The following is a 27,894-nucleotide window of genomic DNA, read 5'->3' on the forward strand; positions in this document are numbered from 1 at the left end:
CTCCTATCCTCTACCACTTTAATATGGCCTGAAGTAAGCGCTTTGTGGTGTGTGTATTACACATGGGTTTGTACATCACTGTCACATTTATTCTCCCAGTCAGGAGATTTAGGAGCCATGTAGGTGTAATGTGCATGATATATAGGGAGTAAACCACCTAAAATCATTTTTACTCTGTAATTGCTAGAACCTTCTGTGTAAAATGGGACAAATCAAAGTTTTCTCATAAAATGCACTCAAGAGAAGTCTTTTATATGCCTTCAATAGATGGGTTCAACCACTAATTTGTAAAGAAGTTTATGATTTAATTATGACCAGAGTTTGCAATTTCAGCTAATAAATGGGTCGCCATTACAAGTTTGTGTCACACTAGCTATATGCATGAACAGCCCACAGCTTTCTATGAGCTTCTCTCTGTACCTACCTCCTACTCACGCTAAACTTTCTTACCAAAGTTCCGCAGTTGGTGGCAAGAAATTTTGCTATTTGAGTAAAAAATAATTTGACTCCCTCTTCACTTCAGTTTAGCTTAAAAAATCTTGACCAAAAATTTTCCCCCTTAAAATACGTAGCAGGCATACCATTCTTTGATTTTTTTTGCAGCCAAGACATACTATAACAAAGCTGTCAGCATTCTTTAAAATTTTCTCCAAGAATTTCACAACACTTTATGTAGTAATTCATTTTTGTATTTCCATTTTCTTATAATCTTTTCTTTTTTAATATATTTTTATTGATTTCAGAGGGGAAGGAAGAGGGAGAGAGAGAGAGAAGCGTCAGTGATGAGAAAGAATCATTGATCGGCTACCTCCTGCACTCCCCACACTGGGGATTGAGCCCACAACACGGGCGTGAGCCTTGACCAGGAATTGAACTATGACCTCCTAGTTTATAGGTTGGTGCTCAACACTGAGCAACACGGGGCTGGGCTTTTCTTACAACCTTGATCACTTTCTCTCCCTTGGGCTCCTTGATTCTTAGGGCACCATTTCTCTCGGCTGATTATAATCAGGGAAGTGGTTGTTCACAGAAGGCTTTGTTGTTTGCTTCAGCTTCGGCATGGTTCACGATGGAGAAGGCAACCCCTGCAGGAAGGCCGAAGGCAATATCATGTCTCCCACACTGACCGGAAACAATGGGGTATTTTCATGGTCTTCATGCAGCCGGCAATATCTCAAGAAATTCCTTAGGTAAGACAGGCCAAAGCAGGGCTGCTCCCAGGTTTGGAGCGGTGCCAACGCACAGTGTTCAAGAAGTGTGACAACAAATGTGCAGTGGGAATATCTTCTGACCCCCAATAACAGAAAGGCTGACACATTCCGATAACGATGATGGTGATGGTGATGATGATGATGATATTGTCATTGTTGAAAGAACAGATTAAAGGCCTAATACTGTGCTATATGCTCTCCACACGATGTCTCGTTCAATCCTCACAGCAATCCTATTATTTCCTCATTCTAGAGCTGAGGAAATGGAGGATAATTGTGTTGCCTAAGGTTCTCCATCTGCTAAGTTACAGACATAAGACCCACACTTACGTCTAATAGGAATCCAAGATCTGTGCTTGTAACTATTTCTTCTTATGACCTCCAGAGATTGCTAGATGTATGGGCTTTTCACTGTGACTAATTATTTTAATCTGATTAATCAATTTGATTGTAAGAGTATTAAAACACACTAAAATGGTGTGCATGATATTAATGAATGGAGATTGCCTGGATTGGCTATTTTGTTTGGAAGGGTTGAGAGCTAGTTCTATGTCCAAACGATATCCAAAGGGGATGATAGCTATGTAAAACTTATTTTATAACTAAGAACTCTTATATTACATTAATAAAGTGTGAATTACAAAGGTAGCACTACTTGATTCATATTAAATGATGAACCCAAAGTTGAAACTCTCTGAAGTTTCCTTTAATTTTATTTAGCAATAATATATATGTGACTATTTGACCATTGTAACAGCACTATATAATTATATGCATGTAGCTATACCTTATTAATCTATGTTGACTCTAAGAACTCTCAGGTTCTAATCCCATCTCCCTTTGACCAAATGTTAGGGAAACTAAACATTTCTTTGGGAACTGATATTGATGCAGTAGTCTCCCCTTCTTTGTGGTTTTAGATACGTATGTTCAATCACAGTCCAAAAACAATAAATGGAAAATTCCAGAAATAAACAATTTAGAAGTTTTAAACTGCTCCTCATTCTGAGTAATGTGATGGAATCCACTCCCTCCCACTCGGGGTGTGAATCATCCCTTTGCCCAGCATTTCACACCGTATACACTACCTACCCCTTCATCATTTAGTGGCGGTCTTAGTCATCATCAGCTATCGGAGGATGTGAGAGTTCACATTCACATAACTTTTATTACAAAATATTGTTATAGGTGTTCTAATTTTATTACTAGTTATTGTTAATCTCTATGGTGCCTACTGTATAAACTTTAACGTATGTACATATGTATAGGAAAAAGCGTAGTATACATGTACTGGTATAGGGTTCAGTACTGTCCATGGTTTCAGGCGTCCACTGGGGGTCTTGGAGCACATCTCAAAGAAATGGGGAGACTACTGCACTTTTTTTGACCTGTACCACTGCATATTATTTACAAATATTTATAGGTTTAGCAATAGATACAGCACAGGCAAAGCTGATTAAATGTTGATGTCTAACAAATGCCGTCCCAAAAGATAGCGAGAAATTGACAAACCTTTGGCTCACAATAAGCTTTGTCACATAGATTTTCTTTTTAGTCTTAAGTCTATGATTTGGTGCCTGAAATTATCTTTTCTACCTCATGTGAGAATAGATATTATACATCAAGGTCAACTTAATATACGGGGCGGGGGGCGGGGGCGCAAAAGAAAGTTTATAGTTGTTTATATGAAAAATAATACAATAATTAATAATAATACAAGAATAAACTCTGCTTGGGGTATTCGCAACTATAACCTACTTTTGCCCCACCCTGTAGATAGAATTTCCATTATCTGTGTGAAACAGTTAAATGCTTTTGGATGATAATAACAGCAGCAGCTGCTAACTTTGAACACTTAACTACGCTGTGTTAAGCGCTTTCCTTTTTCTTGTTTGATCTGTGGGACGATGTGTATGGGAGTCCTGTCATAAAGGAGATGTCCAAGAGTTGCATGGCTGACCAGGACCCCCAAGGTCACACTTAGCCACCATGCTGTTTTACCTCCCATTGATATCATAGTTTCAAGTCAGTGGAGATAAGGTGATTTCTAAGAATAACCATGCCATCAAGACAGCTCGTCCCAGTTAAACATGCCTCAGGGACATTGCTCTGCCTTATGCCCATGTGTCCTTTCTCCTGATTTCTTTCAAAAACCTGATTCACTTTTTACTTGTAAGTATCATCTGAGGTAAAATACATCTTGGATTACTTCCCCATTATCTATAAAAAATATATCATCACTTTAAACTCCATGAACATGGGCACTCTCTGTGTGTCTAGTTTACGCTGCTCCCTTAGTGCTTAGCCTGTGCTGTCCACAGAATAGGCACACAATAAAAATCTGTTGAATATTATTGAGCAAGACTGTTGGGGGAAGGCTTCTAATATGTTGACCTTGGCCATCTCTTCGCAGGCCAGGCCAGGTCACTTGGATGGCTATAACTTCAGTACCACATGAAACCCTTTATAACCGTATAAATTTCATCTTAAACAGGACAAAACTCACTATTTGGAATAAATACGCATCTCAACCTTAAGCACACACCTATTTCTTTAGCCTTGTTATATTTTTCTCTGCACGAATGCATTCAGAGGAGCATGATTTGAAGTTGCAGCTCACAGATAAACAAGGTCATTAACAAGGCTGTGTTGTCCCTGCAGTACACCTCAGGCTGGGTGTCTGGTGGATGAGCCCAAGCAAACGGGACAGTATAAATATCCGGACAAACTCCCAGGACAGATTTATGATGCCGACACACAGTGCAAGTGGCAATTTGGAGCAAAAGCCAAGTTATGCAGCCTTGGCTTTGTGAAGGTATGTTTGCTTGTGATGTGAAACTTACATTAAGATCCTGCCATGCGTCTGTGTACCTAACCGAAGTATAAACATTTAGTTTGCTAAGGCCAAGGGTTGGAGTCTGGGTTATCTCGAAGATGTCAGTTGTTTGGCATGAAAATTAAGTGGCAATTTTACCATCAATGAATTATCCAGCCTTATCCCCCATAGACCATGCCTGGTTTTAATACCATCTGACGGCATCCTTGAAAGAACATTCCTCTGCTGTAGACGGAGATTTTTATCTCAAGTGGTAAATCTGGGTACCATAGCTTTTACCCACAGCTCATCTCTGTTTTCGGTATCATCATGTTCACATTCCCTTTTAATATGATATGTTTGAGATAATCACCACCCAAAATACCTTCATGTGCCTTTTATACTATACAAAAGCTCTTGATGGCAGCCAACTCTTTTTGATATGTAAACATTCAAGGTGTATCTTGAGCAGTCTTAATATGTTTGTGTCAAGCCTTTCATTCATCATTTGTGAGAAAGGTAGATGGGAAAAGCAAAAAAGAGGATGTACAAATGGAGGGACATTGTTCTAGTTGGTCAAAAACTACAGCACTGACAACCTCAACATCACTAAAAAGTAGATTCACGTTTAACTTGGTTTATCCCTAGTACCATAAGAGAAACATGCAAATCCTAGGTCTGGATGCAGAGAAATTATGGAATTTTAAAGCTAATTTTCCCTCCTCTGTTCCTACTCTTTTTCTTTCTATTGCTCCTCTTTTCTTCTTCCTCTTTCTCCACCCACCACCACCATCACCACCACCATTCTTACTATCATTACCATCAATACCACCGGCATGATCATTACCAATAGCACCACCACTAAGTTCAGTTCTAGGAAATAATAACCATTAAGTCACAGTTTTGATATGGGATTACATATTTTTCTAATACAATTTAAATGTATAACTATTAGAGAAGTTTTATACATACATCATTCACAATTTTTTGGTGTGTTCTCCATGATACATGAACCAATATGATATGTATAAATTAATACACTTATAACTATTTCAAATTACATATTAAGTTGATGCATTTGGCAGAGTAAATAGCCATTCACTTTGTTGAAACTGTTTGCTAACTTTGTCTCCTTGTCACTTCATTCTTAGTGGATTCACTAGCTTATTCACTAATCAAATGTGTATAAAGCACTTACTCTTCAGTAAATGCACAATTGGTAATGAGTTAGATTGTCTTTAGTAATATGAAGGAAGTTTCTAAAATTACTATCATTCCTTTAGGATCATACATTCAGCAAACATTTGTGGGTGCCTGTTCTGTGTCAGACAGTGTGCAGGGCTTAAACAACCATTCTTAAATCCTAGACCTTTTTTTTTTTTTTCTGAAAACACACCATGCTTTTGAAAGATAGCATCTCCGTGTGATGGTCTTTCTGAGGAAGCAGAGCAAAGGGAAATGGAAATTCCAGACTAAAGGATGGAATAAAATTAGGAAAGGCACAGGGATAGGAATGCCTGGTGGGGTAGGGAGATTTGACTAAGAGAGAGATCATTGACGATGACTATGGGGTAAGGTAGAGAAGGTAGGGTTGGTAGGTGGGTCCTGAATGTGGGATATTTCTGCCCCCACCGCTGATGTTTTGGTATTATTCCCAAACCTACTTATAACTTGGACCATGGCTGCGTCTCTGAGGATCATGAGGCGGTGCCTGCCAGGAGAAGGGGCTTCAGAACAGCAGTCTCCTGTTCATCCTGTTGATCTCAACAGGTCAGACCAGCTCCAGCAACACAAGAACAGGATGACGTTTCTGTTCAGGGTCTTCACTGTCCTCTTATTATGTTCCTTTTCTGACCTTTTCTCCTTGCTGCCTATTTTTCCCCTCAATACCTCCTAGAAAGGCAGTTTTGCATAGTGTTTAGAAGCAACAGAAAAAGGCAAAAAAAATAAGATATCATTTTCAAAGTGTCCTCACCAACCAGCAGATGCAGTAGATTAGTATCACCTAGAACAGTGATGGCGAACCTATGACACGCGTGTCAGAGGTGACACGCGAACTCATTTTTTTGGTCGATTTTTCTTTGTTAAATGGCATTTAAATATATAAAATAAATATCAAAAATATAAATCTTTGCTTTATGGTTGCAAATATCAAAAAATTTCTACAGGTGACACGGCACCAGAGTTAAGTTAGGATTTTTCAAAATGCTGACACACCGAGCTCAAAAGGTTCACCATCACTGACCTAGAACTTGGCAGAAATGCAAATGCTCAGGTCTCATCCAGGCCCAGAAAATAAAAAACTTTGGGGTAAGGCCTGGAAGTCTAAGTGAGTCAGATGCATACTCAAGGCGGGGGGAAGCGGAGGGAGAGCTACTGAATTAGATGATCTTAAAATTTAAACACACACACACACACACACACACACACACACTCTCACACTCACTCATCCACTGGCCTTTGGCATTAGATAGACTTGAGTCTAAAGCCTTTGAAATACAACTGGAGAACATGGCCAAGGAGTGACAGGACAGAATGTATGGCATTGAGACTCTTCTCAAAGTCACACCCAGGCAACAGGAGACCTCGTAGTCTCTGTGGTTATTTCTTTCCCTTAAATTATGACTTAAGTCTAGGGAATTATAGATAAGGAAAAGTGAGTCGAATATACTAGGGGGGAGAATGAGCAAAAAAAGTGCAAACTCTCATTTCTGCTTACTTTGAAAGGGAGCTTTCTCAGAGGACCCCGCGGCCGTCAGAGCATGTAGTCGGCTGTAATTACGTTTGACTTCTGTGCTTCACCACAAAAGAAATAACATGTTCGTGCAGCTGCCTGACTTCGCTCTGGAATCCCTGTGTTTTTGTGTTTGGCTTTATTTTCCTGGTCTTCTCGGGCTGCCCCCTTCCCTTCGCCCTGTGGCTTGGCGTTGGCGGTGGAATCTGGGCCTCTGCTTCTGTCTGCCCTGGGTCATCTCAGTGGCTGCCACATAGGCGCTGGGAGTGTGTGTGTGTTATGGCTGTCCCCTGGCTGTAAGAAGGAAAACAACTTAATCCTGAAAGCCTTTCTCACTGTGGCTTTCACGGTTTCAATGGTCACATCCAATTCTTCCATTTTTTTATTATCTTGTTTTTTATGGCTTTAAAAATATTTTTTTATTGATTTCAGAGAGGAAGGGAGAAGGAGCGAGAGATAGAAAAACATCAGTGATGAGAGAGAATCATTGATCAGCTGCTTCCTGCACGCCCCACACTGGGGATCGAGACCGCAACCTGGGCACGTGCCCTGACCAGGAATCGAACCTCGACCTCCTGGTTCATAGGTCGACGCTCAACCACTGAGCCACGCCAGCCGGGCCATTCTTTCATTTTGCTGTAGACTGTTCTTTTCCCATATCAACTTGTCGCCCTCGAGCCCAGCATCACACGATACGGTGGCGCACAGAGATGAGGAACCTGATTCACGGTGCTGGGAGGCTGCCCTATGCTTTCTCCTAATGTCAATGGCAGGTTCATTTCCATGGGAACATGTTGTGTCTTCTGAGCTGTTTGGAGGTTTGGAAGTGGCATGTGTGGCACATGTCGGGCTGCTGGTGGCAGCGGTGTTTCCAAGTGGTGTCCTGAATAGCCTGCCCATCTCTCTGGGGAAGGGGGGTAGGATTTTATGGTCTGCAACAGCACACTCACTGCACACATCTTCACTTCCCCTGTGTTTTCTTTTCTCCGTCCTGTGGAAAACTATTTTGCGAAATATTTCTAAGTATGTCCTTGCTATATGTTCTTACTGTGAAATCCATATTAACCCGAATGCTCGGGGAATTGGGTGCCCGGTTAATTGAATTTTCAGGGCTACGACAAGTGACCACAAAAACGATTTTGTTTCCAACCTGGTGGTTGATATTTCCCCCAAAAGGAATGTGTTCACACTTCTACCTAAGTCAATAGAATGTAGCAAATAAAATGAAATCACTTTGGCGTTTTGTGATTTTGACATTTTATTAGCGACGTCGTTCCAAAGAGCAGCTTCAATTGTGTGAGCTGGAAGGAGTCTGGTTCAGTCCCCTTTCTTTATCGTCAGGCAGCGGAGGCCTGGAGAAGGGAGAGCTTTCTACCATCCATTGATGGTAAATCCCTGTCCATAGCAGTGATCAAGGGCCTGCATTGGAATCAGGCCATTTGGGGTCCTGCCTTTGCCACTTACCAACTGTGTGACATCATGGCTTTGAACGTATCAGTAGCTTTCTCAGTTTCCTCATCCAAATGAGTTTTTATAATGAACTGGTTTAGTGTCTTCCACTAAAAGGCATTAAGATTAGTTTCCTATGGCTGTCACAATAAATTCCCATAATCGTAGTGAGTTAAAACAACACACGTTTATTTCCTTACAGACCTGGAGGCAGGCATCTGACGTGAGTCTTACTTGGCCTAGATCCGGTGTTGGCAGGGCTGTGTTCCTTCTGGAGGCTCTAGAACAGTGATGGCGAACCTTTTGAGCTTGGCGTGTCAGCATTTTGAAAAACCCTAACTTAACTCTGGTGCTGTGTCACATATAGAAATTTTTTGATATTTGCAACCATAGTAAAACAAAGACTTATATTTTTTGATATTTATTTTATATGTTTAAATGCCATTTAACAAAGAAAAATCAACCAAAAAAATGAGTTCACGTGTCACCTCTGACACACATGTCATAGGTTCGCCATCACTGCTCTAGAAGAAAGCCACATTCTTGCCTTCTCTAGCTTCAGGAGGCCTCCTACATTCCTTGGCTCATGGCCCCTTCCTCTATCATCAGAGCCAGCAGCATCCCCAAGTTTGCCTCCCACTCTCATCTCCCGGGTTCTCTTCTGTCTTCCTCTTCCCCATTGTATAGACCCTTGTGATTACCTTGTGCCCTTCGAGAAAATTTAAGATAGTCTCCCGATCTCAAGGTCAATGGATGAGCCGCCTTAATTCTCTGTAACGTTAATGCTTCTGTGCTATATAACCTCACATACTCAGTTTCCGGGGATTAGGAGGATGTGGTCATTGTTGGGGGGCTTTAGCCTGCCTACTACAGAATAGCATGGGAGTTTATGTATTTCATAGACCTGCTGTGAGAATTAAACTGTCTAAATGCTTGACAATTACTATAAAGATAAAGAAGGTAACGACAATGATCACTTACATCCTGTATCCTTGAGAAGAACCCTTCAGGGGCACGTGCTAACATGATCACTATTTGGCAGAGGAAGAAACTGCGCTTACAAGCCTTCCAGAACACGTGCACAGGGCATGCAACCTGGAGTTTCCAGGCAAGGATGGGAATCGGGCTTTAGTCCAGTCTTGGCCTCTTCTGCTTCACTGGTTGTTATATTGTTGTTTTGTTTCTGTTGTTATTAGAAACCAGACCTCTTAGCTTCCAGCCAAATGGTCTCTAAATTGACTACTGTTTGCTCCCAGTCATTCCTAAACATACCTGAATTGGGGGGTGGGGGGGGGGGGTTAGTGTAGGGAATTCGTCGGTTAGAACATATTACTGGTTACCTTGCTATTACTAACTTCTCTTGCCTTCGCTTTCTGGATAAAGTGTCATTTCAGCCACCTCTGAATATAATATGTGTACGAAAACTTTGGATTTTTTATTTTATTGAATCATCGCCCTTACCAGTTCCTCCTTTCCTTCCAGGACATTTGCAAGTCACTTTGGTGCCATCGGGTGGGCCACAGGTGTGAGACGAAGTTTATGCCTGCAGCGGAAGGGACCGTTTGTGGCTTGAGTATGGTAAACTGCATACTTGTTAGTTTTTGTCCTAGAAACTTGATGGAACCTAGAATACAAACTCTTTGCGCTGTAACCTCAGACTAGAATGCCTCTCTGTGTGTATATGCTGACTTCTCATTAAATGAACCAGCATTAGCTAGCAGCTTATAAAACTCAATGCGAACGTAGCCCGGTTGGCTCGATTGTTTAAGACTTTGTTGTAGTTGTTGCTTTTTGCCTTTATTTTTTATTTTCAGCTGGAGGTTTGGGTCAAAATACTTCTCTCTCAATGAGCTGGTAGGTTTCATCGCATATTCTTTGTCTTTTAAACTTGATTCGGCATAGAAAGGCCTCAGGGAGCAGATAGCCCTTTGATAGCAAAGGAAAGATGGCCCCTCCATACAAGGCCTCTATTAAGCACTTCCCAGGACCAGCATGGAGCCTGGGATAAGCCCGATCGAGGCCCGTCACATAGTGACTCCCATGGGAGGGTACGCTGTGTCTCCATCCGTGTTGTACCAGAAAGTCCTTTTTGCTTGCCCATGTCTTCAACCCTAAGAACCACTTTCATTGTGGAAGATTATGGGCGATTTTTGTGTTTTGAGTGAAGAACTCTCACATATTAGTTTCTATTTTTCTTCCCCTGTCCCAGTAGAATCTGGAGGGAGAGGTGCACTTGAAGTTCAGTAAATGCTCCAGATTTGGGGCGTTCCTTTGAAAGGCCGAGATAAGGGAGCGATGACGGATGAAAGAGCATATGAGGTTACAGGATGTTTATCTCGGCTTTTGGCTCTCTCGAGGCAGCACAAGCCTGCATATAAAAGAATTGGTCCTTGAAAGTGAATTCAATGCCACAATAATTTCCTGACTACTAGCTATCAGAGATAGAAAGCTCTGGGGATACACCGATGAGTAAAGCTCAGTTTTATCTCTTCAAAAATTTAGTTTAGTGGGGGAGACCTGTGCAGAAGCCAACAACTCTAGCTTTCTTTATAAGCACACTTTCTTTAAGCACAGAATTGCTAGCGAGGCCCATGTGAATGGGAGAGGAAGCTTGCTCGTGATTGGTATGCTCTTAGAATCAATGACAATGAGTGGGTGCACCAAGGCGGATGCTGGGATTTGAACTGAAGTTCTTCAGTCAGATGAGAGAGAGACTTTTAGTGACAGAGTAACAATAAAGGCAAGGGTAGACACACCTGAAAATAGATGTGTCAGAAAAGGCTTTCTGATATTAGTTGTCATTTTTCTAATGTCTTAAAAGCCTGCCAGTTTTTCACTGTTTTGTACTTTAAAGAAAATAGACATTTAAGAAGGCATTACATGGAATTTTTAATCAGATGCACCTGTCTTACACAATTCCGATAAGGATTCTCATGAAAGCAAGCACAGGAGTGGTTGGAATGACACAAAACAATGAATTAATTGAATGATTGAAAATACAGGTTCTGCTCAAGTTATTTGTATTGTTAAAGCATCAAAATTTAGAACTTCAACTTGAAGATTAATAGATATTTTTGCCATTAAGAAAGCAACAGTATTAAATGTAAGAGGGATGTACAAGAAAATACTGATATAATAAATGAGGAAAATAGTGCACAATGGCATAGGTTAAGGTTTGTTACATACATATATCCGGGATCTAGTTCCAGGGGACAAAAATGCCCCTGGATTAGACTCCAGCTAATATTACATGAGACACATCAAGCCAGGAGTTAGAAAACAGATATCCTAACACTTTCCCCACCCACTATTTTGAAAGACCACACTATGGATCTATATACTGGAGGAAAGCCCTTAATTGTAAGGCCACCCTCTGTAGAAAGCATTCTGGTAAGTTTCATTCAGTATAATTCTTCCTCATTCATATTGATGGTTCTCTGAGTCTCCCTCCACTGGGGGAATGTAACTGGCTATTTATTAGACTGTAAACTCCATGAGGCCAGAGCTGTGTCTTACTCATGCTTTATCTCAAGGGTCTTGCAGAGTAGCAGCTACTCCAGGTTTTGTTTATTCCTCTGTAACTGGAACCCAACTGAATCCTTCCCCATCTTTCTCCAGTCCCGCCCTCGTCCTTCAGTGACAGCTTTACCATGAATGTTCAGTAAATGGGTGAGGATATGGGAGCCACATTCTTTTATCTAGATCTGTGTGCAAGGAAAGAAAGGTTTGTGCTTGTTGTGTATCAGTAAAGACGTTTGCCCAGCTATGGCCATTCTATTTGAAATGAGAAGCAGTGCTAGAAATACATCTGTTTGGATAGATACAGTTCTATGTGTGTCTGTTTTACAGTCACATGGTATATGTACTAGTAGAATTTTATATATGCATGTGGATTATGCATGCATGGGTGTATATTCTTGTATGTTCCTGACTCCTCTACTAAGTGAAGAACCCGGAGGAGACTGTCAATACTACGATACTGGAATAAAAGAAAGTTGGAATAATTGAAGGGTTGGAACAGAACTAAAAAACACATTTTCAAAATAGAAATTAGGTCAGAGTTCAGAAACCTTGGTGGGCAATTTGCCTCCGAGGTGAGAAGTCTGTGTGTCCTGTTCAGGAGTTTTGGCTGCTGAGCTGAAATCCAGTCTCAGCTAGTTGTGTACCTACTTGGACAGATGTGTGATTCCGGTCAAGTTAGTTAGTACCTCTTTGCTGGAGTTCTCTCATCCAGAAAATAGTTATTAACCCCTAAGTACTTTGTGAGGATTACATTAGATACTGCATCTAAAGTCCCCCTCCGTCCCCTGCCTGCACCATTTGGGGTACATAGAAGCCACTTAATAAATGGTAGCTGCTGCTGTTGTTGGCTGTTTGTTATTGTTATTTTGTCTCAGCCACTGAGGTCTGTCCAGGAGGGCTCGGGGACTCTTAGTAGGGAAGATTCAGATTGGCGCTTATGGTCGATAGAATCCTCAAATGACCGATTGCTTCCTCCCCGACCCCAAAGTCCTCAACAGTGTTTTAGGCTTTCGTGCAAACCCTGAAATGGCAATTAATCCGAGGGAAAGCAACAGTATAAACAGAATTAATCAGTTCATGGCAAGAATTTGAAGACAGGAAGCAATATCTTGACCTAGACAAAGTGCACTAGCAAGACAATAAACAGCCACCAGCCAAATGGATCATGGAGGCAAAGTGAACATTTGAACGTCAAACCTCCCCGTGATCCTGTAACCAAACCCCCCGCTGTTCGGCAGAACCCAGCGCAGGCCTGTGGGTCTGACTGCACAGGCTTTCGGAAAAGTGTGCACTTACGCTGGGTCATGCAGAACTTGCTCCTAGTAAAAGCACCACAGGAAAGAAACCACCCCCAGAGGCTAACGCAACCCCCAAGGACAGAGAGGACCCGCAGCGCCTGGATTGTGTTACAGAGGAAAACTAAAAGGAAAGGTTAGGGCAGAAAACCGTTCTCGCCCTGGCGAGCACATCACTGACAAACGGAAGACCCAGAGCTAAGTCATAAGAGACCCTCAGAGTTCCAAGTCATCCAAGGGTCTTAAGTAGGGACCTTTTATACACACAAAACGGTGTTATCTAAAAGCACAGTGGAAGCTATTCAGTTCTATAAGACAAACGCAGTTTTTTAAGACCGCTATAGGTGGAATAAACAGAAATGTTTGCATGTCTGTATCTGTTTTTATGATGAGATAACCATCAGAATGGTGAATTCTGTTAATGTCTTCAAAACTGGCTCTCCGTGAGCGCATGCGCCAAGCTGTTCCTACACAGCGATGTCCCTAAAAGTCTAGGGAGGCTCTGTTGTCATTTTTCTGCTCTGACTCCCTTGGCTATTGGGGGTAGAGGGGGTGATCTGGTCTGAGCATTTCACCTCCACAGCTCACAAAGCTGGTGGGTGACAGATGGCCCTTCTCTCTAGACGTCAGCTTTTCAGTTTGTTTTTTTAAATGTATTTTTATTGATTTCAGAGAGGAAGGGAGAGGGAGACATAGAAACATCAATGATGAGAGAGAATCATTGATCAGCTGCCTCCTGCACACCACCCCCCACCTAGGGATCGAGCCTGCAATCCGGGCATGCACCCCAACGGGGAATGGAACCGTGACCTCTTGGTTCATAGGTTGACGCTCAACCACTGAGCCACACCGGCTGGGCAATGTCAGCTTTTCAAAGTGCACGTGGGAAATGCACACTAAGCCGCTGTTCCTACAGCGCAGCCTGGGAAGGAATGCCACCTGCCCACAGACTCGGTTTCCCTGTCCACGGGCAGGCGTGTGTGTCTCCTCGCCCTTCCCCAGGTGGCCCTGACAGGAGACATGTCCCATGTTCTTTCCACAGTGGTGTCGCCAAGGCCAGTGTGTGAAGCTCGGGGAGCACGGCCCCCGGCCCGTCCACGGCCAGTGGTCCTCCTGGTCCAAGTGGTCGGACTGTTCCCGGACGTGTGGCGGAGGCGTCAAGTACCAGGAGAGACACTGCAACAACCCCAAGTAAGGCTCCGCAGCAAGTGAGGCTGTGTCAGGCATTAACCCTCAGCCGGTAACATAGTGCTTCTGTTTGTTTTATGGGCAGTTTTCTTCGCTCCGGCTCATAGCAGTCATCGACGGTCTTAGTGCTGCATGTAAAGGTTGGGGGCGGGGGGGGGGGGGGGGGGGGGCGGAAACCAAAGAACAGCAAGGAGTGATTCCCCGCATGAATAGTCTGACCAAGGGCTCCAGCAATGGTAGTAACGGTCGGTCCAAGCTACTCACTTTCTGAGTCTAAGTTAGGGCCGCACAGTCACAAGCCCAAACACCGTGCAATTGGGGACCAGAGAGGCTTGGCTGGGGGAGTGTGTGTCTCTCAAAGTGATGAATTGGAGAAAGTATGCTGATTTTTGCCTCGCAGGAATGTACAGCAACACGTGTTGACAGATCTGTCTGACTTTGCAAGAGAAACCAGAAATCTAAAAAAAAATGTGTGTGAATTTTCCTAATTTCTAAAATATCAATGACAAATTCAATTTTCTTAAAAAAAACAACAAAAAACAACCCACACACATGATGAGGATTAATCAAAATGTCCATGGATTGAAATTGGCCCGTGATCACCTGTGGGCACCCTCTGTTCTGGTCCGGGGATTCTGAACTAGTTTGTGCTGTGTGGAGAAGGGGGTTTAATCTACTTTTATGGGCTCTAATTCCCACAGGAAACATGTATGTTTCCTGATTGACATGGTTCTGTAGAAAGAGCCCAAGTTCAAGAGGCAGACTGATATGACCCCAAAAGTCTGGCCTTCCATGTATTCACGGTGTGGCTTTGGGAAGGTCATGTGAGCTGTGAGCTTGGGCCTATGTGTATAGAATGGAGATGATAATACCTAAAAGGTTTGGGGAGGATTAAAAATTGCACCTGTAGAATCTCTGACACACCAAGGAGCACCTAATGGGCATTCAGCGAAGGTTCTGAGGTCCATGTGGTTTTCATCATTTCATCTGAAAGCTCGCTAGGAACACAGGGCAACAGAGGGCCGGCCCTGAGAAGCAGTGGGGAGAGGCCTGACTAATGCAACTGGACTTGGGCGGATGCTATGGAGTAAGGAGGATGTGATGGGATGCTGGAAAATAGAGGCGTTGATTTGTACAACATAACCGGAGTGGTGGCACAGCGTGGGGGGTGGGAATACAGACTCGGTCCCAATCACCTGGGTTGGCCTCGTGGCCCACCGCTTCCAGGGCTGTGGCCATGGACCACAGCCTCTCCCACTCTAGGTTCCTCGCTTATAAAGTGGGATAAAGATAGTACCTTCATCAACTGAGTTCATATTTGTAAAGTGCTCTTTAAAAGTGCCTGGCAGGTTGTAAATATCGCAGGACTGCCTGGTGTGTTGAGAACTAAAATAAATAATGAAACGAAAGCCCAAGCAAATTTGTAAAGAGATAGTGATACTTTGTGTAAGTGAGCTGGGTCAAGAGGCCATTTTATTCCAAAATACCAGGGAGGGTTGGGAGATACATCAACCATGGCTTGCTAGGCATGCATTGGTCTATCTCAGGCTAACGTAGGATTTCTCAATGTCGGCACTATTGACAGATTATTTTAATTTTTTTAACTTATTGATTTTAGAGAGAGAAGGAGAAAAAGAGAGAGAGAGAGAGAGACAGAGAGAGAGAGAGAGATCAATTTGTTGTTCGTGTATTTAGACATTCATGGGTTGATTCTTGTATGTGCCCCGACCAGGGATCAAACCCACAACCTTGGCGCATCAAGACAACACTCTCACCAACTGAGCTACTCGGCCAGGGCACTGTTGACATTTTCAGCTGGATCGTTATTTTGCTGTGGGAGTTGGCCCTGTACATGGCAGGATGTTTAGCAGCATCCCTAGCCTTTCCCCTCTTAACACCCCTCCCCACAGTCTCCAAGTTATGACAACCACACTGTCTCCAGACCTTGCCAAATGTCCTGTAGGGGCAGAGTCATCCCCAGCTGAGACTGACTGCCCTAGTCAGACCCAGTGACTGTGTGTAATGGTAGGGAGGTTTGTGGTACATGTACAATTTATATCAGGTTATTAAAACCACTCTTGTCTACTTTGAACACAGCCCGTGTCTTGGATAGGATTGTTAAAATTCATCATATTACTTTTCATTTTTGCAACATATTTCATGGATCTGGTTTTCATACTTCACTACATTTTACAATCTCGATTTTTTTTCCCCCAAGAAAGTAATAGATTGCCTAATATAACAGCCCTGCTGGTAAAGTGCATGAATGACGCCCCTGAGATTTAAAGGAAACCTCTCCCATATCTGCGGGATTGAGAGCTCTTATGATAATAGGGCATTGTTCGTGGAAATACCCTGTCATAATTTTAGAGATGCCTAATAGGAGAATTAATCACTAAAGTAGTTCCAATTAGTGCAGTTTTAATTTTAAACAAGTCTAGTCAGGGTACTGTTTGCTTTCATGAAGTTCGAAGTCACAAATGAAACAAGCTAGTGGTCGACTATCCCAAGGCCATTGGGTTAGATCAGTGGTTCTCAACCTTGGCTGCACATTAGAATCACCTGGGAATATTTTTAAAATCCTGATTTCTGGGCCTCATCCTCCGGAAATTCTGTTTGTTACTAATGTTGTGGCCCCACCCCATAACAAAGAAACAGAATTTCCGGAGGATGAGGCCCAGAAATCAGGATTTTAAAAAGATTCCCAGGTGATTCTAATGTGCAGCCAAGGTTGAGAACCACTGGGTTAGATGTTCTCTGTTCCTATTTCACTTGGTTGTAGTACAGCTGCTTTTTTCTCCTCCCTGCAGGTTCCTTTCTTCAGTTCAAACATTCGGTCTGTTCCCATCACTCAGCCTGACCATTTTTATTTTTTCATGTGGAGGCAATGCGAGCTTTTTATTTCACACCACGATGGTTTTCCCAGAACATATTTTTGTTTCATAAAAAGTGAGTTATTCCTGGCCAGTTCGGGGATGCATTTCAGCTTCCCAAGACTTGACAGGTTAATCTGGTCCGGGAATGGCCAATCCCAGGTGCATGTGGCCCTTTTTATTCCTCCGTGAGTTGCAGTCTGTTGTCTCATCCAGTTATTTTATAAGTAGGGTGGCAGAGGGTCCCACTCACAGCAGCAATGCTTGCCCAAGTCACCAAGCTGATCATGTTAGAGTGGGACCGAGAGCCCACAGTCTTAATCCCTTTGACACTTTTCTTGGGTCCCTGGCTATTAAATGATTATACTTACGGGAGCCTAGTAAAACTCCTATAAACTGTTTAGGAAAACTGTGAAAATTAAACACAGTAAGGCATTCTAGAACTTTTTCCTAAAATGTGAGTCTACTTGAGAAAGAATAATACACCACTAGGTTCATAGCTTCAGAATAATAATTGAATCCAACCTCTGGCTCTTTTCCCAACTGGTAATTTCTAGGCCCAGCTGATGATCAGAATCACCAAGTGTGCTTTAAAAAAATGAGGTTGGGATCTCCCCCACCATATATTCTTAGGGAAAATGTCTGGGAAGGGCCCAAGAGTGTGTCTGTGTATTTAGCAGGGCTCCCTACATGGTTCTAATATCAGCCAGCCAATATGATAACCATTTACAGGGAGGACCTGACAAATTATGCAGAAGCAGATTATGGGTAAACTTTAAAATAGTCTAATATAAACACAAAATCATGTGCCTAGACATTTGTTTTCTCACTTTCTACATTTTTTAAAAATCTTAAGTTATTATACCGAGGGATGCCCCCGATGAATTTTCTGTTAACTTATCCTAGCACCCATGCTCATAGCTGCAGAAAAATGGACCTGTATTGGAAGATTTGATGGAAAAGTCCAAATGCTTGCCAGTCATTAAAAGTAGAAAGCATTTTTATATAGTTATGATTTACTTGTGCAAACTGGGCCTGAGACTGTGTCCTAAATTCTTTCCAAATGCGGTCTCAGTTCACTGTCACAATTGCCCCCCCCCCCCCCTTTACAGATTAGAATAAAATTGCCTAAAGATAAGCTGGGAAGAGGCAGAGAATAGTTCAGTCCAGATCTGCAGCCTTAGCAAAGGCCAGCTCCCCAGCCACTGTGTGTTACTCTTCCTCTCCCGTGCACGGGTCCTACGGCCTAACAGTGAGGCGCGGGCAGAGTGCAGTGGCGGAGAGCCCGGAGATAAGAGGTTTAGCTCCACTCTCCTGTAGCCCTGCGACCTTTATGCAAGTTTTGTGAGCTCTGTCAGCCACTTGTCTCATCTATCAAATGAGGAGATGGCTCTATGAGCTTTGAGGTCTTTTCCCTGTTATCGTTTCAGCGTTGAAAAAGTAACACATGTGGTCCTCTTTCACTTGAGTGCGTTTAAATCGTCGAAATGCAGGTTATGTGTAAAATCTCAGACAGAGGGTCTTACACTGAGAAAGCTTGGCATCGGCTCTCTAAAGATGACCAGCAATAGGAAGACTGTCAGATGTGGCCCTTTAAAGTTTTGCTCAACGCTTTTTAGGTAATGATTTAAGAAGTCCTCGGGGACTTGATCTAGCCCAGCGACTGCTGGATGTTTAAGTAGTTACTCCAGAATGTTTTGAAATAGCAGAAAAATCTCATTCTGGCAGCGTGACACTTCCCGTTTCTGCTGAATCCATTTTCGCATGCAGTTCTAGGAGGACTTGATAAAATATGCTGAAGCAAATCCAGGGTGTTTTATAGCATTCCTGTGCTTCCTAAAGAGACAAGGAATTTTAATCACATCAGTTTATTAACCTGGAGGCTTCTTTCGTGTTACATGTTTGCATTGAGCTCTGGTGCGAGACGATCCATCCTTGGGTTTTAGCCTTTGGAGGAAACCGCCAAAAAAATAGTGGGACTGAAAAGAAGCGATTGCTCTGGGCCCGGACTAAGCTGGACACGATGCTAGTGGTGACTTTCCGTGTGGTTTGTGCTCCTCTTTTCCTTTATTTTGCTTTCTGATGTTTTGCAGCCTGCCTACCAAGGCCTTAAAGAGTTTGCCATTAGATCCTAATTATTTATGTTCTGATGGGGTTCCCTACTCTTGAAATCCATTTCCCATCGTGCTTGGCAGGAAAAGCGTAGGCCACCTGCAAAGTTAAAAAGTGATTGTGCAGATGAAAACGAGGGAATGTTTTGCCTTGGAGCTTAGGAACAATTAGAACAAAACACACAAGAGTCAGACAGTAATCAAAATATCAGCCCAGGGACTGACAAAGCTGGCCTGGGAAGCATGGCAGATGGGGCTTTCTGCTCCGTCTCCCCAGGGTCCGGAATTTGCACGCAGCAGCAGGTGCCGGACGGCCTGTGGGAAGATGATGAGTGTTTAGAAATGGGAGAGAAGCTGGCGAGTGGCTTGGGTTCGCATTTGAAGAGCTTTGATGCCAACGTAGGGTGTGTGTGTGGCACACATCGACATTAATAAGAACACTGAGGTGCGTTTATAGGTTTCCTAACATACAAGGTGATAGGATGAGTGTCAAAATATGCTTTCATCAGTTTTTAAGGAAATTGCCAGAATGTACAAATTGGATCAGAAATGGCAAATAAGTTTGATCTAATCTGCCAGTTCCAGTTGATGAGCAGTGATAGCGGCTACCTTGAGGGCTGTGATAAAGGGGGATTTTAAGGAAATGTCAGGTTCTGCCAAAAAAAACAAAACAATCAAACAAAAAGGGTCTTTGATTGATTAGTTATGTCTGCCATGGATACAAGAAGGGTTGTGACAAGTTGTATGCTACAGACTTCCGTTCTCATAATAGACTATATATGCGGGACAACACCCATCTGGATTGTTCCTCTGTCTAGTACCCTCTGTGACGAATAGTGAGCCCTTTGACTGCCAGCATTAAAGTTCTTTACTCTTCTTTTTAGGCCTCAGTATGGTGGCAAGTTCTGTCCAGGTTCTGGCCGCATTTATCAGCTGTGCAACATTAACCCATGCCATGAGAATAGCTTGGATTTTCGAGCCCAGCAGTGTGCAGAATATAACAGCAAACCTTTCCGGGGATGGTTCTACCAGTGGAAACCCTATACGAAAGTGGAAGGTAATTTTGTCTGTGTGACCCTCAAATAAATATGTCTCTACATGGACGGTAATGTGAACGAACAGCTCAGGAGAAATCGCTGCCTGTATGAACGTTTCAGTTTTTATCTTTTGTTCCCCAGACCCATCCTGGCTCATGTGTTTTCTCAGTTCCATAGGTTTTGTTTATTTTTCCACACTTTTTTATTTCACAAGACACCCCTTGTCTCCCACATCTGTAAGCCAAAGTATTCATGTGTTTGGAATGCACTTATATTTCCAAACTTACCTTTGACATTTGAGCAATTAAGTCTCCCAGGGATGTTAATTGAAATTGGTATGAATTATCCAGACTAAAAATTCGTGAAACCATATATGCCCCATGGAGACACCATACTCAGTAACTGACATGTTCGATGATTACAAGCATGGGAAGGCCTATTTGCAGAGTATGTACACACACACACACACACGAATAAAAATTATCTCCCTACTAAGTTCTTAGTACTTATTATAACTTAAAGTAATGGTATGTATTGTACTTTTAAATTAATTTGTTTTTATTTTGGCTAAGCATCAAAACATTTATTTTAGTTCTAATATGCAAATGTAATGTGCTTTCTGTTACCTGTGCAGAATAAGCTGTCACTGTTCTACTTATTTCTTTTTCATTACTTCCATTCACTTGACTTATTAGAACTCATCCATGCTCCCTTGATGATGCTTACTGCCTGGCAGACACCCTGCCCGATGCCAAGGAAACTACATTGAATAAGACAGAGACCCCAGCCTTGGGATCTCAAATCCCAGTGGAGGGAGACAGAAAAGTAAAGGTCTTCTTGTCCCTCCCTCTTCTCCTTTTAAATGTAGACCATCCTTTTTTTTTCTTTTTTGTTGTTGTTTTTAATCCTCACCTGAGGATATTTTCCCATTTAGAGAAAGTGGAAGAGAAGGGGAGAGAGAGAGAAACATCGATGTGAGAGAGACATGTTGATTGGTTGCCTCCCACACATGCCCCAACCAGGGCCAGGGATCGACCCTACCCTTGACCAGAATCAAACTCAGGACCATTCAGTCCTCAGCCCAACACTCTACCCACTGAGCAATCCAGTGAGGTCAATGTAGACCATCCTTGTCTGACAGTAGTGAGCTTTTTTCCTTCTTCTGTATTTCTAATGGACTAATTTATAAGTTGCTCAGGAACCTGTGCTGGAAAAATGGAGCTTTCTAGATTGTGTTAATTTCAGCTCCTGAATCTCAAATGCAAAAGTTAGTAGGCATTAAATAAAACCGCTATTAAAACAAAAAACAAAAAACTGTCCCTAGCCGGTTTGGCTCAATGGATAGAGTGTTGACCTGTGGACTGAATGGTCTCAGGTTCGATTCCAGTCAAGGGCACATGCCTGGGTTGTGGTCTCGGTCCCCAGTAGGGGGTGTGCAGGAGACAGCCAATCAATGATTCTTTCTCATCATTGATGTTTCTATCTCTCTCTCCCTCTCCCTTCCTCTCTGAAATCAATAAAAACATATTTTTTAAAAAAAACTAGGTGGGGGAAAAAGTTCATCCATCCACACATCTGCATATTTGGAACATAATAATTGAGCTTCTTCCTCATTTTTGGCTTTGTCCTTTATTGAGAGAGTTTATGAAGCACAACTGTTTGCAAACTGTTTACACATTTGTTGTAAGATGTTGTCAGGGATATCACACAGTGCTGCCTACGTCAGGTCTCGTGAGAAATGTCATCTGCAGTTCCTGGACTAGAACAACTCTTTCTATTTGAGAAATTAGCATAACAACGTCTTTCTGATAACAAAAGCTCTATAAGTATAATGCTCTCATTTTTTGCCTGTGATATCTGAAATCTCAGTAACTTAGTGGTCAATAAAACTTACTTTTTTTAGCCTTTAAGTTCAGTTTATTTGCTTCCTCTTCCTTTTCATGATATGATACTTCTCTGTATGTTTTATAAACATTATTGACATATGTCTTTTTTCAGATATGCCTAAATTTTTTTCACTTAGTTGAATAAATATCTAAAGTAAGTCATGTGCTAAATCTCAGGTCAGCAAACTATGGCCTGTGAGCCAAGTCTGACCTGCTTTTTTATGAAAATTATAAAGTTTTATTGGTGAAGGACAGATATGGTATGATTTCACTTATATGTGAAACCTAAAAACACAAAATAAGTGAACAAACAAAACAGAAATAGACTCACAGATGCAGAGGACAGACTGATGGTTGCTAGAAGGGAGAGGGTGGAGGGCTGGGTGAAAAGGGATTAAGCACAGATTTGTAGTTACAAAATAGTCATGGGGATGTAAAGTACAGCACGGGGAATATAGTCAATAATATTGAGGTAACTATGTATGTTGCCAGGTGGATACCTGAATTATTGGGGGGATCACTTTGTAAATTATATAATTGTTTAACCACTGTGATGTATACCTGAAACTAATATAAAATATTATTAAATGTCAACTGTCATTGAAAACCAAAGTTTAAAATATAAATATAAAGATTTATTGGAACTTTAAACACTCCTTCATTTATATGTTATCGATGGCAGACAGTAGGGCCGAGGAAGCCTCAAATATTTACTATCCAAGCAGAGTAGCTACACAATCCACGTGTGTATCATACTAGTACTAAGGATTGGAAAAAATTAAATTCTTATATATTGATGTTAAAGCAACTTTATATGGATTACTAACTGGCATTTGTATTTTTTTAAAGCCACATACATGAGCACACGTGCACCAACGTACACACACACACACACACACACAAACCTGTAAGTAACATTTTCCATTTTGATCATGCTAGCGTTTTAAATAAATGTAATTCATCCTTTTGGAGGGCATGTCGTTGTCCTGTGATTTCCTCTTGACCGTGTCCTATCTTGCTCTCTTTGCTTCCAGAGGAAGACCGGTGTAGACTGTACTGCAAGGCTGAGAACTTTGAGTTTTTTTTCGCAATGTCCAGCAAGGTGAAAGACGGAACTCCTTGCTCCCCAAACAAAAATGATGTTTGTATTGATGGGATCTGTGAAGTAAGAGAACCTTTCTGCTTTGGGATGTCTGATCATGTTTGTGTTTTCTCATATCAGATGGCAAATGTGAGAAGGGTGGCAAGAGAGTCTGTCTGCAGAAAAGCAGGTGGCATAGGGTTCAGGGGCAACATTAACCCTATGACGTAGCCTCATGTACATAGTAGCTGTAAAAATTAAATAAGAATGTAAACTTTTATTGCGTATTCACTAAATACATTCACTATATGATTAGAACCTCACACATGTGTTTGAAATAGTACTACTGTTTCTTTCTAGTAGTTTTATTTGGGTACCCACTTTCTCTTTTAAATTGATTGTGAGATTGTTGATCTCTTCAGGGTGTGTGTGTGTGTGTGTGTGTGTGTGTGTTTGTGTGTGTGTGTTTTGTCCAGCATTTTTAGGTTTCGGTAGTAGAGCTGGCTCACCTGCCGTTGGTAACAATGGTGACTTTTTATTCTGATTTTACAGATGACGAGTCTAAGCCTAGATAAGTTATATGACTGCCTGGGCATAAATCTAGTCATGGATGGCAGGGAAGGATTTGAACTCTGAGTCAGTCAAACTTGACAGTGTGCTTTTCACCGTAAAGCTGGACCTCCTTCCTAAGGTTCTGCAAATACAGGAAACCGTGGACCGCTTGGTTATCCTTAGCCACTGGCTTCTCTGACCTTCGATTTTTCTCGCTCTTTGCCTCCTTGTCACAGCCAGTGGGATGCGATCATGAACTTGGCTCTAAAGCGGTTTCTGATGCCTGCGGTGTTTGCAAAGGTGATAATTCGACTTGCAAGTTTTATAAAGGCCTGTACCTCAACCAGCATAAAGCAAATGGTAAGAGACGCTGCTGCTCCGTGGCTGTCACGGGTAGGACACATCTTCTGCTACTGAACAAGTTCAAGTGATGCTAGATGTGGTCGAGCCTTTAGCTGGCTCACCTGACGCAGGGCAGATGATGGCGTTTACACTTCTGCCAGAGCTAGGGAGGACAGGCGGGGATTTTCATGGGAAGGGTTTTAGCAACACACTCATCTCAGATGTGTTCAAACAAATGCCCTTCTCCTCGGCAGTCTGAATCTGCTGATCAGGCTGTCCTGTGCCCCACATTCATTCGTTAAATAGAGAACTTATTACGAAACTTAGATAATACCCCCTCAGATGTTGGATGAATATTTGAAGCAATTATCTAAACGTCTCGAGTAAGATTAAACTTGAAGCCCTGTTTTCTGCATATCACTGTGAGAGGACACGGCTCTCACTTTCTCGTCGGTAGATGCAAAATAAATCGCACCCTTGAGTTCCGTGGCCTTGCGCAGTACCTTCAGTCCGCACACAGCTGCTGGGGACAGCCACATACACCTCTCTCTCCCGTGCTCCTGCCACTTGGAAAATGAAATTACCAATCACTGTCACTTCGTAAGAGTAGAAATGAATGTCAGTTGATGATTCAAAAACCTCCCTCTACAAAAAATGGCCACTCCGTGTCTGAGCCTTTCTGGTCACCTCCCGTGGAAAACAAATTGCTCTGTTCTTGCCGCTTAGAATATTACCCGGTGGTCGTCATCCCGGCGGGAGCCCGAAGCATCGAAGTCCAGGAGCTGCAGATGTCCTCCAGTTACCTCGCCGTCCGGAGCCTCCATCAAAAGTACTACCTGACGGGGGACTGGAGCATCGACTGGCCCGGGGAGTTCCTCTTCTCCGGGACCGTGTTTGAGTACCAGCGCCCCTTCAACCGCCCGGAACGTCTGTACGCGCCAGGACCCACTAATGAGACGCTGGTCTTTGAAGTAAGCACCTTCTGTTCATTCAGTTCCCAGTGCCTCCTGCTAAGTGGGCAGTGATGATCCCAGCTTGAGGGAGCTCTGAGAGCCCCAGTCTTTCTAGTCCACGCCTCCTTAACAGGCTCGATTTCAGAGTGCAAAGGGGAAGAGGCAGCAACTCCATTTACGGAGGAAAGGGCAGGGATCCAATGGGTCCCCAAGAAAATGTGTGAGTTTCACTTTTTTTTTTTTGAGGTCCTTCCCAGTCTTTATTTTTTTTTATTTTTTTTTTTTATTTTTCGCTAAAAGTATTACAAAGGGTATTACATAAGTGTCCTTTCCCCCCCCCCCCCCCGCCCTTGACAAGCCCCTGCCCTCCCTTACCCCCCAGTGTCTTATGTCCATTAGTTATGGTTATATGGATGCATACAAGTCCTTCGGTTGATCTCTTACTCCCCTCCCTCCTGTCCCCCAACCCTCCCTGGCCTTCCCACTGCAGTCCGACAATCAGTTTGAGGCAGCTCTGCCTCTGTATCTATTATTGTTCAAAAGTTTGTAATGGTCTTAATTATCCATGAAAGAGTGAGATCATGTGGTATTTTTCCTTCATTGACTGGCTTGTTTCACTTAGCATAATGCTCTCCAGTTCCATCCATGCTGTTGCAAATGGTAAGAGTTCCTTCTTTTTAACAGCAGCATAGTATTCCATCGTGTAGATGTACCACAGTTTTCTAATCCATTCATCTACTGATGGGCACTTAGGCTGTTTCCAGATCTTAGCTATGGTGAATTGTGCTGCTATGAACATCGGGGTGCAGATATCCTTTCTGATTGGTGTTTCTGGTTTCTTGGGATATATTCCTAGAAGTGCTGGTGGGAATGCAGACTGGTGCAGCCACTATGGAAGGCAGTATGGAGGTTCCTCAAAAAATTGGAAATGGAACTCCCATTTGACCCTGAGTTTCACATTTAGACGCCAGCCTCTCACTGTGGCACGCGGCTGTCCCGAATGCTGAGGAGTACGTAGAGGAGTACTTTGTACATCGTTCCCGTGTGTCTGTGTCTGCCATTGGGGTAGTCCATTGCTGCAACTCCCTGCATAGGTCAGCTGGCCCGGTGGGGCGGGGGGGGGGGGGGCGGGTGCAGAGTGATGGAGCAGAAAGAACACTGGCCTGAGCGCCAAGAAAGTTTCCATCACAGCAAGCCACCTTGCTTTTGTAGGCTGTCAGTCTCTTAGCGGTATGAATGGCTAGTAATGGTAATGAAAACAGCCAGCGTATCTGCAAATGGCTCTGCGGACTGTTGTCACGTGTACATTTTCTTTGGTCCTCATAACGTTCAGCGTATAAGCCGGGGCTGGTCATTTGCTTCCAGAGACAAGTGATGTGCTTCGGGTTGGGCAGAATCACACTGGCCCCCACATACGGAGGGCTTACATAACCAGGCACTCACGTTAGTCATCTCGAGCTTCAGTTTCTCACCCACAAAATTGGGATAGAAAATCTACCTCACTGATGTGCCAGAAAAATAAGCAATGGAGTGTGAAGAAAGCTTAAAAGATTTGCCTAACTCACACAGGGAGGGGAAAAGCAGAGTTGAACTGTAGCCCAAATCTTTCCCATCGAGCAGGGTGATACTGCTCTTCTCAATTAAAGGAAACAGTAGCTTAATTCAATAATTATAATAATTATAATTATACTAATAATTATTGTTATTAAAGGCATTAGCCTTAAACATTTACTAAGGAAAATGAGTAGAAGACAGTTTTAAAAAATGACCTACTGTAACTCTGGATTCTAAGTCAGATATTGTACAAGTAGTATGGTGGAAAGTACAGACTCTTTTTTTTTTAATCCTCACCCAAGGATATTTTTCCATTGATTTTTAGAGAGAGTGGGAGAGAGAGGAAAAGACAAAGAGAAACATTGATGTGAGAGGATACACATCGATTGGTTGCCTCCTACATGTGCCCTGACCAGGGCCCGGGCAGGGGAGGAGCCTGCAACCAAGGTACTGCCCCTGACCCGAATCAAACCAGGGGACCCTTTGATCTGCAGGCCGACGCTCTATCCACTGAGCCAAACCAGCTAGGGTGCAAAGTATAGACTCTTAACTAGCTATAAACTTGGGCAAGTTTCTTAATCTCTTAATACCCACATCTGAATTATGGGCAAACAATACTAGCTAACTATTAAGGCCAGTTTGAGGATAATTTAAGATAAGTCCAATGCTTACAGAGTCCTTGGCACATAATATTTGTAACCATGATCATCATTTTGCCCTCTGAGTATATTGCACATATATTTTTAAAATCTAAACCTCAGACCATGGTTAGCCAACTGCTGACCACAAGTCAAATCCAGGTCCCAGATCTGCATATTAAAACAAAATGGATCAATACTTTAATATAAGGTGATTTTTAAAAATACAGATTTTTGACATCTCTTTAAAAAAATAAAAGAACTTCTGGCCCCAGTAGGTACAGCATTTGAGTTTGCAGCCTAGGCCCTTGATCTTGACCATGAGTTAACCTCCACTGTCTTACCAATTTGAGGCAACAGGTCCTATCACCTCTGTCTGTGTGATAGAAGGTCCCTCAGAGATTCCACAACACTAAGTCTGAGAGAAGCCATCAGCACAAGATATTCTTCCAACCCCCTCAGGTCTCTCAGAGGATAAGATAGGAACCCCGAATCAAACTGGACTGAAGTTAGGGTGGCGGGAGCTCAACAGTGCATCCAGCCCCTGAAATTGCGCTTTCATTAAACCTAAAGCCCCAGGGATTGAACTCTCTGATTAGGGATTTCTGGACATTTTTTCCCCAAATCTCTTTCTTTTAGGTGTGTATGTTTGC

The 27,894-nt window shown here is 42.7% G+C and overlaps 1 protein-coding gene across 2 annotated transcripts in view; it reads left to right on the forward strand.

Annotated features, from left to right (window-relative positions):
• Positions 1-27,894, forward strand: part of ADAMTS18 (ADAM metallopeptidase with thrombospondin type 1 motif 18) — a 128,070-nt gene that overhangs the window by 70,512 nt on the left and 29,664 nt on the right. For both annotated transcript variants that reach the window (XM_070397880.1, XM_070397882.1), the window contains 8 exons: positions 1,053-1,190; positions 3,873-4,026; positions 9,692-9,787; positions 14,069-14,217; positions 20,083-20,255; positions 23,156-23,286; positions 23,991-24,114; positions 24,823-25,067. In XM_070397880.1, the coding sequence (XP_070253981.1) occupies positions 1,053-1,190; positions 3,873-4,026; positions 9,692-9,787; positions 14,069-14,217; positions 20,083-20,255; positions 23,156-23,286; positions 23,991-24,114; positions 24,823-25,067 (1,210 nt within the window). The remainder of the gene's footprint in view (positions 1-1,052; positions 1,191-3,872; positions 4,027-9,691; positions 9,788-14,068; positions 14,218-20,082; positions 20,256-23,155; positions 23,287-23,990; positions 24,115-24,822; positions 25,068-27,894) is intronic.

This window comes from Myotis yumanensis, unplaced genomic scaffold (genome assembly GCF_028538775.1).
Source record: "Myotis yumanensis isolate MYYU_CA2020_CCGP unplaced genomic scaffold, mMyoYum1.0.hap1 SCAF_18, whole genome shotgun sequence".
NCBI classification, from domain to species: domain Eukaryota; kingdom Metazoa; phylum Chordata; class Mammalia; order Chiroptera; family Vespertilionidae; genus Myotis; species Myotis yumanensis.